Below are 12,415 nucleotides of genomic sequence, written 5' to 3'. Positions count from 1 at the left end.
TCACTTTCAATTTATCCCAACCTGGAAATTAAGAGATACATTAAAGGAGTAAGGTGCGGTACAGAATAGCAAATAAAAGCTGATCTCCTCATTTCCTTCACAAGAATTGACTTTAACTCTGGTTTTCAGGAGAACTTTAGTTCTGGTGGGGTTTAAAAGTAAATTAAAGGTGATGTATTAGTTTTATTGTAGCCTGCAGAAATGGTCAACAGCTTCATGGGAAGGTATATAATACGGTGGCAAGCACTTTGGTACTTAAAATGAGCTCTCAGACTGTTAAGCCAGCTGCGTTTTCCTTTTAAAAGTTAGTTATGAGCAGAGACATTTTCTCTGTGATAAAATAATAAGATAACAGTGTGAACACTGCTTTTTAAATTCAGAATACATGTGTGGGGTTTTTTTGGTGCATCTTTTCATTAATGATTTGAGCACCTTGTATCTTTTTCTTTGTAGCATCAATTTATTTTCTTTTGTTTCCTGTTCAAAAAAAGAAAATTTGCTGTTGGCTTTAGTGTCTCAAAACTCTGAGTGGCAATTTTTTTTTCCAAGTAGAGCTGCAGATTTTCAGTACTGTTAAGTGGAGATGTGAATTCCATTGAAAATGTTTTGCTGGTGGATTTGCAGTCGGGCTTGTTGATGGGAGCTGGGTCATCAGCCGGGAAACCAAGCTGGAATTGGGGGGTCAGGAGTCTCCAGAAGAGGGGTCGTGTCTGGAAATGGGACCAGAAGTGTGGTTATACCATGGGAAGTGTATCATGGGGAAAAAAAAAAAGCCTGGAAGTTAGGTCAATATAGAAAAAAATCACTTGGAGACAATCGTAAAACTAATAAGGTAGAAGTAATAGGACTGTAACTATTAATCAAGAAATAAATCTTAAGAAATTTAAAGAGAAGATAATTTTTACTGGAAGTGTGCTTTATTGAGGGTTTCCATCCACATTCATTGGAAATACCAAATAAAAAATTGCTTGGAGAGCCATATTGAATTTCAATATGCTCATCCTTCTGAATGAAGGTTGAGGAAGCGCTGATTTATCTGTTTGTTGTCATCCAAGGAGATTTTGAGGAGTAATACAGGACTTGATTTGATTCTCTTGTTGTTTGGGGTATTCAGTTAGAAAAAAAATCCTTTGAAAATTAAAAAATGAAATTGCCTGTTTTCTTTCCTACTTAGCAGTACCTTTTCAATATGCCTGGGTAGAAATTCAAAGTAGAGTTTGCACTGATGTTTATTTTGAGTACTGGACTGTTTCCAAGGTGTCTTTAAAGAGACCGGATCTTGTTCTCTGCCCCATGGAAGAGTTTCTGCTTGGTTGTACTGCTGGTTCTGGGGAGATGCCCACAGGCAAGGAGAGCAGGAGGAGAACGGTGACATTAGCGTGCATATTGGAGGACAGCCTTTTTCTATAAATACACATTATTTTTCCTGTTGAATGACTGATGCTGAGAGTGGTTTTTAGATGAGCTATTTTTAAGAGATCATGTGTCCACTAAGGATGTCATTATATATTGCAAGAGTTTTAATATAAACTGTTTACATATTGATCTTGTTATAAATTAAGCTTTTTATTCCTTATCTTCAACAGGCAGCCAGATAAACTTGTGGTGGTTTGGACAAGAAGAAGCCGAAGAAAATCCTCCAAGGTTAGTTGATTGTTTAATAATTCCCAACTTCACTGACAAGCAGGGTCAGCTGTTTGAGGGACTGGTTTCTAGAGTGTGGGGAGCAGCCAAATAAATGAGAAATATTTTAATTATTTTTCCTTTCCAACTCAGTTTAGCTGTAAGTTCAGAATCAGCTGCTGTTGATATCAGTGCTAATTTATAGAAACACTTAGCTCTGATTTCGGCTTTGGTTATTTGTTTAGCAGAACTGTATCATCATCGGTTCTATTTTGCTTATCAATTGCTAGACCTAATTAGAAAGGAGAATCTGTTTCACTACTAGAAGTGTATTAAACATAATAATTTAAAAAGTAATAAAGAATCTGACATCCCTGCAATAGGGGGATAAAGTCTGAATAAGAGGCTATTTCACAACTAAAAAATATTACAAGTTAAAAGCATAAATGCAGGCTCTTTCATCCGGTGGAGTATATTTGAATTAAATTTTAATATTTTACTTCTGCAAACACTGTGAGGAAGCATGTGAATTTGTGTTTTATGGCTAATGACTTCGTAGCCTGAGGAAAGGGAAGCTCCAAGTAAAGTCTGTCTGGTATTTGAGCATTCATAAAGTTTTGCTAGGTTTTTTGGTGTATAAAAGTTTGCCAGCAGAGTAGCCCTCTCTTGTGTGAGCTTCACCAGACTTTTCTTCTTGCAGTACCAAATCTGAAAGCCTTATGAGATCACCATCTCTTTGTTGAATGGTGCTCCGTTTGTCTAGACTGCTGGATTTTACTGCTCTGGCTGTAAAATGCAGTTGGCCTCCGTGGAGCCTCCTTTGGGTCTGGGGCAAAGGGTGAGGCAGTCTGGGTGCATGGCTTCGTTTCCATAGAAAATGGAGCTTAAGAAACCCCACAACACTCTCCATTTACACTGAGATTAAATAAATGGCAAGCATTTTTAAACCTTCGCAGTGTCTAAAATGACAATGTCTTGTATGGTATTGTATTATTAACTAATAAGAGTAAAATCTTTTGTCAATCCTAGCAGTCAGTTGTTGTTGCCTTGGGAGGTGGGAACGCTATTTCACATGTACAGCAGGCAAGCAAAGGCCTTTGAATGCTGGCCACATTGCAGGATTTCTGTTGTTGCCTTGTGTACTCTGGTGTAGGGCTGTCCATATCTGTCCAAAAGCTTGAGAAGGGCAACACGAATGATCTGGGGAAAAGAAGTATCCTAATCACTGGGCAGGTTTGTAGGGGCAAGGGGTATGTGCTGGTTTCCTTCCTTCCCAGGAGCATTTCCTCTTCAAGATAACTCAGCTGCACTTGCTCATTCCCTCCCCCCACAACTGTTGCCTCTTACCCTGGTCGGGTTTATGGGAAGTGGTCTTGTCCAGAGGAGAAGTTCCAGAACTCAGCCTTTTAATAATTCTTTAAAACTTCAGTTAAATAAAGATGATTTTAGCTCCTTTTTTTTGAGGGTATGCATGTAACTCAAAATGGCACTTCCAAGAACTCGGAGATGGTGGAGAGAGAGCATCCATGACAGAAGATACCTTGAAATAATTACATGTTGAAGAACTTATGCGTTAAGAAAATGTGATACACATTTTCCAACCTTACTCAGGAGATACTTGTTTTTTGTTTTTTGTTTTTTTAAGAGGATTCCTCTTTTTCTGACTTCTTTTTGATTGTCATGCATATTTGCTGTAGTTTGTCTTTTAATTTGAGGTCTAAGCTATTCTAATATTCTAATAAGCTATTCAGTTTTGAGCCCATCACCACAAGAAAGACATTGAGGTGCTGGAGAGAGTTCAGAGAAGGGCAATGAAGCTGATGAAGGGTCTGTAGCACAAGTCTGAGGAGCAGCTGAGGGTGCTGGGGCTGTTCAGCCTGGAGGAAAGTAGGTTGAGACCTTATCACTGTCTACAACTACCTGAAAGGAGGTTGTAGCATGGAGGGGGGGTGGTCTCTTCTCCCAAACAGCAAGTGATAGGACAAGAGGAAATGGCCTCAAGTTGTGCTAGGGAAGGTTTAGATTGGATATTAGGAAAAATTTCTTCATGGAAAGGGTTGTCAGGCATTGGAACAGTCTTTTCCAACCAAGATGATTCTATGATTCTAAGCTGTTTTATCTAAAGACTGGCTAGTGACTGAAACTGACTGCACAACCAAATGCCTGCTCCAGTGTGTGCATCCTAAATTCTGCTTTAGGGTATGAAAACCCAAAGGTGTTATCTAGGGAGTAAACAAGGGTGTGAGCTTAGTCTGGCACCTTTTCCAAGATAACTGCTCCTGTTCCATGTTCGGACTCTTCATCAAAGCCAGTCAGACTATTCCTCTTTCATTGAAGGATAAACTAGCTCAAATTACCTTGTATTTATAGCATTGTGTATATCTAGGCAGTAACTGCTGGTGTATGGTGTCTGTTGTGGCTTACTCTATAACTTTTAAATTTTAGTTTCATTTAATTTCTGTAGAACAGAATGAGAAAAGATAATACAGCATAGTAAATTCATAACTTACAAGCATTGTAACCCTAAAAAGCTTGGTAAAAGCATGGTATTTGTCTATGAATTAATGACTTGTTTGTTGAGAATCAGAATATGTTCATAAACGGAAGCCCTAACAAAAGTTTAGTAGGACTTTGAAGTGACAGGTTTCTGCCTGTGGTGTTATGGGCATGATCATGTAGGCTCCAATGGCAACATTTCACTGAGGCAAGAGGATTTTCTGATACTAGCTCAGCTTCTTGGGCTTGAAGTTTTTACAGCTGGGACATAATGTTCCAGGATATGTCCTCATGTGAGTGTCCTTTCTTTTGGTCCCCAGGCAGTATAAAATCTTAGAATAGTATCACAGAGTATTACTTGGAAGAAACCTTCAAAGCTCATCTAGTACAACCCCGCCTCAATGAGCAGGGACATCTTCAACTAGATCAGGTTGCTTAGAGCCCTGTCCAGCCTAGCCTGGGATGTCTCCAGGGATGGGGCATACCCCACCTCTCTGGGCAACCTGGGCCAGTGTTTCACCACCCTCATTGGAAAAAATTTCTTCCTCATGTCTAGCCTGAATCTCCCCTTCATTAGTTTAAAACCATTACCCCTTGTCCTGTCACAACAGGCTCTGCTAAAAAGTCTATCCACATCTTTCTTATAGGCCCCTTTTAAGTACTGGAAGGCCACAATAAGGTCTCCCCAGAGCCTTCTCTTCTCCAGGCTGCACAACCCCAACTCCCTCAACCTGTTCTCACAGCAGAGTTGTTCCAGCCCTCTGATCATTTGGTGGCCTCCTCTGGCCCCTCTCCAACAGGTCCATGTCTGTCCTGTACTGAGGACAGAGCTGAACACAGGACTCCAGGTGGGGTCTCACCAGAGCAGAGGGGCAGAATCACCTCCCTCGACCTGCTGACCATGCTCCTTTTGATGCAGCCCAAGATATGATTAACCTTCTGGGCTGCAAGCGCACATTGCCAGCTCATGTCCAAACTTTCATCCACCAGTATCCCCAAGTCCTTCTCTGCAGGGCTGCTCTCAATCCCTTCATCCCCCAGCCTGTGTTGATGCTGGGGGTTGCACTGACCCAGGTACAGGACCTTGCACTTGGCCTTGTTGAACCTCATGAAGTTCACGTGGGCCCACTTCTTGAGCTTGTCCAGGTCCCTCTGGATGGTGTCTCATCTCTCAGATGTGTCAAGTGCATCACTCAGCTTGGTGCCATCTGCACTTGATCCTACTGTCTATGTCAGTGATGGAGATATTAAATAGGACGGATGCCAATATGGACTGCTGAGGGACACCACTTGTCACTGGTTTCCATCCAGACATTGAGCCATTGACCATTACCCTCTGGATGTGACCATCCAGGCAGTTGCTCAGTCACCAAACAGTCTGAGACTCAGAAAAGTTTTCTGCTCACTAATTAAATCAAAATACCTTTGTGGGATCTTAGTAAGCATGAAAGTGGCTGAGTGGCCCTGAGGCCTGGGTAGAGGATAGAGTTAATTTTAAAGCTTAGGTAGTTGATAGGATTTGAGCTATTTAGATCCAAGACTGTAGTTCAATACATGTGCTTGATCTCTTAGTCATCCTGTAAGTAAAATACTTTATTCAACATATTTTTTTTATCTAATTGCTTTCTTGGAAGCAAATCAAATTAATATTTCTTCTTATTTTATTTTTGATGGACACTGGGCTCGGTGAGTACAAAGCATTAACAATTTTCTGATTTTCAGCTTCTTTCAGAAGGAGGACAGGGATGGGGTCTTACCTTACTGCAGAGATGTTTTAAAGACTTCTTTAGAGGTTATGATTTGTTTTCTGAAGTGTTCAGACTGTGAGAGATAATGAGGGATATCCCTTTATTCACAACCTCACACGGTTGACGTTGGAAGAGACCTCTGGAGGTCATTTCATCCAACCCTCACACTTAAGCAGAGCTACCTGAAGTTGATTATCTAGGACTGTGTCCAGACAGCTTTTGAATATCTCCAAGGTGGAAGACTCCACAACCTCTCAGGGCAACTTGTGCCAGTGCTCGGTCACCCTTGTGGTGAAAAAGTGTTTCCTGATGTTCAGAAGGAACCTTCTGTTTCACTTTGTGCCTTCTGCCTCTTGTCCTGTTACTGGGCACCACTGAGGAGAGCCTGGCACTGTCTTCTTTTCAGCTTCCCTTCAGGTGCTTATATACATCTGTAAAATCCCCCTGAGCCTTCTCTTTTCTAGACCAAACAGTCCCAGCTGTCTCAGCTTTTCCTCCTGTCCCTTAAACATTTTTGTGGCCCTTTCCTGTACTCTTTCCAGTAGCTCCATGTCTCTCTTGTACTGCAGAAGTACAAGAGGTATGTCATTAAAAAGTTGTGGTGCCATTTGGAAGTTGGTATGATGGTGCTATGGACATATACTGAAGCTGGCCTACTTAACTAATGGGATTTTAAGATACCATTGAGCTTGAAGCTGAGTTCTTGGCATCCTTTGAAGCCCTTATTTTTGTGGTTTTCTATGATTTTGATATGCCTTCTGGCCCACATACTTTCTTTCCAAGCAAACTACTAGACTGGTCCCTTGATGAGAAGCAATCATGGGAGATATCGTGTGCCGGATTCTCAATATTTTAGTTAGTATAATGGAAAACATAGGGTAGGAGCTCTAGATATGTTAAATTATAGTAAGTTTTAAAGTGTTGCAATTGAACAGCAATAACCATTTAGAAAGAGCATTTCGGTGGCAGTCTAGATGGATACAGGACCACAAGTGTATCCTACAGTTACTGACCTAAATGCAGATTTAAGATACTTACAGCTGTATTCTGGGACCCTCTCTCTCTGAGCAAGTCTGATTTTGGTGGTTTTTAAGAGGCCTTTCAAAATAAGATGCCTCAGTATGGTTGAGCACTTTCCCCATGTGTGCCAGGAGTTCATGGAAGATGATGGTTTGCAATCTTGTGATATTTGACAGAATTACAGAGCAATCCTAGAATCAAAAGGAACTTTCAGCTTTTGGGGTAGGAAGTCACCAATCTGCTGGTGCAAATGTTGTCCTTCTTCAGAATCAGGTAGGTGGGGCTTGCTACAACTTTTCAAACTTAATTTACATGGTTAACAGCATCTGTAGTTTAGAAAAGGTGGAGCTTGTAGCAGCCAACTTGCTTTTAATTCTTCCTCTTCAGTTACCTGTCACACTGGCATGTTGCCCCCAGGTTTTCAGGGCCTGGGCTTCTAGACTTGCCTTTTTTTGAGCAGGGGAGGAACCTCTTTGTTCTAGTTTAGAACAAGGGAAAAATGTGTTGTCAATATGTTTACAGTCATTTCACTGAGATGCTCTCACGATTCCAGGCTTCGAGTTAAGAAATTTCAGTTTGAAAAGAGATGCTGCCATGATGTCAAGGAGCTACTTTGTGCTATTCCTGTGAACACATGCAGGCTTATGGTTGAATTTTATTTGAAGAATCAAATTTGCACTTTCTTCTGAGAGCCTGATGGAATTATTCTTCAAAGGTCCTTTTTGTATCAACGCTGAAAGAAGGTGCCTTGTCTGTGATCGCGGCACTTCTGCTGCAGGTTTATCGGAAACTGTTTGAACAGAGAGGAAGAGGAGCAATGTTGGTAACAGGGGGAGGACTTGAACAGTAAGAGCAGAGCCAATAGAAGCAGAGGGACATGGAGTAAAAAGGACCTATATGTAGAGAGTAGAAAGGATCCCTTGTTCTCCACAACAGTAGCCTGCCCAGCCTTTTTGTCAACGATGTGCCCTCAATAAAGCAGCAGTTGGGTCACCAGTGTGGCTGTCCTTAGCAATCTGTTGCCTTTTGTGGCTACTTTGTTGCCTAGTGCCAGACTGCTTGTCTCTATCATCTTCTTCACTCCCTGGAGTCAGGAAGGCTCTGACTTGCTGTTGGCTGCCTGGGACTAGCACAAATCCGTAATGGCATTCCTGGGGCTTCTCGGCTTATTAGTAAAGAAATCATGTTGGGTTGCTAATGCAAGTGGTCAGAATTAGGATGAGTCATTCTAATGGTCGATGCGTACCCTTTTAGGCATATGATACAGTCTTTAACTTCAAATTGTTTTCCTACAGCATTGCTGCCTTCTGAAGCAGACAGTGGTTAGGGAGAGCATGAGGACTGAGTGGTGAGCGAAACTGCTTAATCAATAATGAAATTGGAGGTTGTTTGTTAAAGATGCTATAGGACATGCACAGAAAAGACTGCTTCGCTGTTATGTGGTTAAATGCTGCCTTAGTGAATTCAGTTTTGTCCCGCCCTCATCTGCAAAGTTCCTAACTGAGGCTAGATAGAGTATCAAAGCAAGATTTGATATATCTTTCCATGTAGCGGGTGCAGGCTATGGGGACTGACTTGCAGCAGTGTTGAGCAGCTATTGTTGCACTTGACATGAAAAAAAAATTGTTTTGGAAAACAAAGGATTGTTTGATGCTGAATCCCTATAAAGTAAGGCCCTAGCTGATTTGAGTAGACTATGCAAAATTAGTGGAAGCTGGCTATTCTTTCACTGCTTGTAAATTTGAGACCACAATGCCCTTCTTTTTTTTTCCAGGGATCCCATAAAGTTGAATTTTTGTGACATACTGAGGTGCAGTGATGGATGTCCCGGAAAACTGTGACAAAGATCTTCCTTCAATTCTGTGTGTGGGTTTTTTTGTTTGGTTGTTTTCTTTTGTTCCTCAAATAAGTAACCCAAAAGATAAGGCCAGAAACTGCTTGATGAGAAGGCTGAGAGGCTCTATCTGAGCATCATGTATTGTGTGCAGTGAATAAGGCAAGGTTTGGTGAAAGAAATAGCATGAATCATGTATTTAAGGAATATGTTATGAATGTGTATGTGTGAAATTAAGTTTGAACAGTTAGCCCAGTGCTAGAGAATCTGTTCCATCATGAAGATGAGGTTTTGCTCATTTTCCAAGCTTAGCAGTCTTTTTGTAGCTCAGGTATGTCAAACTCATTTTCACTGGGGGCCCCATCAGCCTCATGGTTGCCTTCAAATGGCCAAATCTGGCTTTAGGACTGTACAAATGTAATTTTAGGACTGTATAAATAGTGTTGCCTGGTGAAAGTGAGTTTGATACTCCTGCTGTAACTTTTTAGCAGTAGGACATGGATGCATAATTACAGTTGTAACACATTGTGCAGGCTGATGAATTGAAGACATTCTTGGGAAAACCTGTGGGAATCTGCGGTTTCCTCATCTACTCTCAATGAACGCTGGCAGCAGTGGGTTGAACAAAGGCTGCCTGGCACGTGCTGGGGTTTTTGGGCTGCATCCCAGGGTGGGAGCGCCACGGGAGTGTTGTTCTGGTGCCCAGCCTCTTCAATTGGAAGGCCAAGCACAGTGACTTCATGATGATCATGGGGATGCAAGCTGTAGTCTGGAGTACGGTCTTTAATTTGTCCCTTCCGTTTGTGATACTGAGCTATGGTACAGAAGAAGCAGCCATGCACAAACTGCCAGTTGAGGTTTGCTTTGGTGTGGAGAAATCAGCAGCTTTTCCCAGTCCATTCCTTTTTCAGCAGGTCTGTTGGCAGCTGGCTCATACTGACCGCTGGCTGTCCCCAGATGATGTGTGGCTTTGGTGGGACTCATCACACAGAGCAAATGGGAGCAATGCTGCTGGCATGGAAGCACCAGATGAAGGACCTGCATGCTTTGTCAGCTCCTCCTCTTTGAGTTACTATTTTTTTTTTTCTTCTTCCTGTCTTAAGTGTTCTGCCTGGATAATGCTGAAGAAGAGGGACTATCTTCACAAGATGAGCTGCTCCAAGCACTACTGGAGCCAGTAGAGCTCCTGCTTGGCTTTTGTCCTCTGAACAGCCTCTAACAGAGACAAGTAGCAGAGCTGGTCTGATCATAGTTAGTTGGCAAAAATTTTATCAGGGGAAAAAAAAAAAGCAACAACTTGCTGGCTCACAATAAATCCACTCTTGGGGCTGTGGGTGAAGAATAATAGTAGGTCTGGTTCTGACTTGTGCTTTTATAAAACAATATTGAGGGCTTGGCTATAAGATCATATTTTTGATTCACAAGTATTAATGGTTTCATAAATTGCAGCAGGCTTAAAGTATTATGGTCGGCTTTAGGATCTTACTGGAAAGTAACTTGTGGTTATCCTGTACAACAGAGGCAAGATCAGACAAGGCAGTAGTGAAGAAGGGAGAAAGCAGATAGGTTTCATAAAGCATCTGGAAGGCCAGGCCCTTGAAATAACACAATATTTTGCTTTTGAAGGATCATGAAAGTTGTTTCTTTTTGTAGAGACAGGAAAAGTGTAAGCAGCAGTGTGCAGAATTGGCCATGACAGGAATGGGGCATGTACCAGGTCATGAAATCCCCTACGTACAGGGGCTGAGGAAGTGCTGTCCATAATGTACTCCAGTTACAATAGCTGATTTGCCTGCATCTGCCTTATCTTCGTGATGAACAGCTGGTGGTGGCAAACTTCATGTTTGAAACCGAAGTTCCTGATTTGAGGCTGTCTTCAACTTAATGTTTTAAAATTCAGATTTAAAAGACTGTTCTGTTTATATTCTATAGTCTAGACAGTTGAGCAGTGACTGTGGGGGAAGGTTTATATTCAGTCTCTCTCATGCTTTGTTGTTTGTTTCTGCTCCCCCACGCAAGAATTAGCTAAAATAGTCTGGTGTATGTTTGGTAGGGCTTTTTGTTTTTGCTGCTACCTCATCCTCCTCCCTGTAAGAGGATGACACTGGATTTATAAATGTTTATACACTTTCTGTATTACAGAGTATTGATTGTAAATGATTTTTTTAGATCAGAGGAGAGTGCTTCAAAAATACGTGTTCATAAAGTAATCGGGTTTGTTCGAAGTCACTCAGAAATGTATTTGCATTTTGGAATCTGTGCAATGTAACATCATCTCCAGCACCTCTGTTAATTACTGTTGTCCAAGTTCACATGCAGAGTGAGAGGTGGTTTCATACGGTCAAGTTCAGCCCTTGGTGGGTAGTGTTAAGTAAAGGTGATGCACAAAAGGTAGCCTTTGAGTGAGCTAGTCTCATCTTCTTTTGTTCAGTCAATATATTGCCATACATTGAACAAGAGCTCTTTACAGTCTTCTGTAACGTTCCTGCTTTTGGGTACAAGAGTTTCAGCAATGCTGGGAAATGTTACTTTTATGATTAAGCCCACCCTGTGCTCTCCAGCAGAAGCTACCGGAGAACAAGGCTTGAGTTTGTCTAACCTGTGCTTGTGGTGAGAGAGGTGTGGGAGACTGCTGTTTCATGCAGCCCAGAAGTGGACACTTAACAAGAGTGGAGAATCTGCACCTTGCTGATAATAGCTGAAGTATTACTAAATGTGGAGAATTTGCACAAACATGAGTGTGCTTTCTTTGTGTTGGAAATAATTGACTGTTGAAGGCTGCTTGACAACAGATTGGGTATTTCTGGGAATGTTTCACTACTTTTGAGTAGTTTGTAAGCTGTTTGGTGTGTTCTATATGCATTATTGTTTGGGACACTGAACACTTTTAATTATCTGGCATTGTACGTTCACTGATTTAGATCTATTTTTAAAGGTTTTTCCTTTCTCATTGTAACCAGATGCCAAAACTGCAGAGGTATCAAGTCTCTTTTTCCAGTTTGAGCACAGCAGAACACTTGTGATGTTCACAATGTTGGGTATGGTGGATTGCAAAGTAGGCTGTCTGGATTGTAACTGCTGTCTGTTTTAGAGAGAAAATTGGGGAAAGATCTCAAAACTGGGTAGCTTGAAGTGCCTGTGTGCATCTGTGGGCTCACCTCCATGTCCTTTCTCAAGCAGCTTTCTTCTGTGACTGCCATCAGTTTTGTGCCAGGGCAATGCCGTAGGTTGGACAATGTCATTCACAGCCCTACTTATAAATAGTCTATTTCAGCAACCTCTCCTGTAGCTCCTGTTTCCTGATTTAAAAGAGCTTTCATGCTGCATTGTCTCCTCTCATTTTCCACTGACAGAAAATGGGAGGAGTTGCCTTTTTCTTTGAAATGCTACAGAACATTTCTGCTTGTCTTTCAAGCCGTGGCTCTTGTCCCTCAGATTTAGGAGATGAAGCCAGGGAGGGCTGTGGGTGAGGCACCTGCTGCCAGTGGTCACTTCTGCTTGGCTTCAGGGACAAGAGGAGATGGCTAGTGAAGACCAGCAGGGAAAGAAATGCATCTAGAAAGCACAGCCCAGTGGGAAATTGAGGTAGAAGTGAGGGTCATGGTGGAAACAAGCCGCACCGATGCAGCGCCTTGCTTGGGCTGAGCCCTAACAGCAGTCGCCTGTCTGGAAGTGTTGGCAATTCTGCTGCACA

At 41.9% G+C, this 12,415-nt stretch overlaps 1 protein-coding gene across 12 annotated transcripts in view; it reads left to right on the top strand.

Annotated features, from left to right (window-relative positions):
- Positions 1-12,415, top strand: part of EHBP1 (EH domain binding protein 1) — a 225,715-nt gene that overhangs the window by 29,729 nt on the left and 183,571 nt on the right. For all 12 annotated transcript variants that reach the window (XM_082048521.1, XM_082048525.1, XM_082048524.1 and 9 more), the window contains one exon: positions 1,587-1,644. In XM_082048521.1, the coding sequence (XP_081904647.1) occupies positions 1,587-1,644 (58 nt within the window). The remainder of the gene's footprint in view (positions 1-1,586; positions 1,645-12,415) is intronic.

This window comes from Streptopelia decaocto, assembly GCF_964273445.1.
Source record: "Streptopelia decaocto genome assembly, chromosome: 3".
In the NCBI taxonomy this organism is placed as follows: Eukaryota; Metazoa; Chordata; class Aves; order Columbiformes; family Columbidae; genus Streptopelia; species Streptopelia decaocto.
This window is presented reverse-complemented; position numbering and strand designations above follow the sequence as displayed.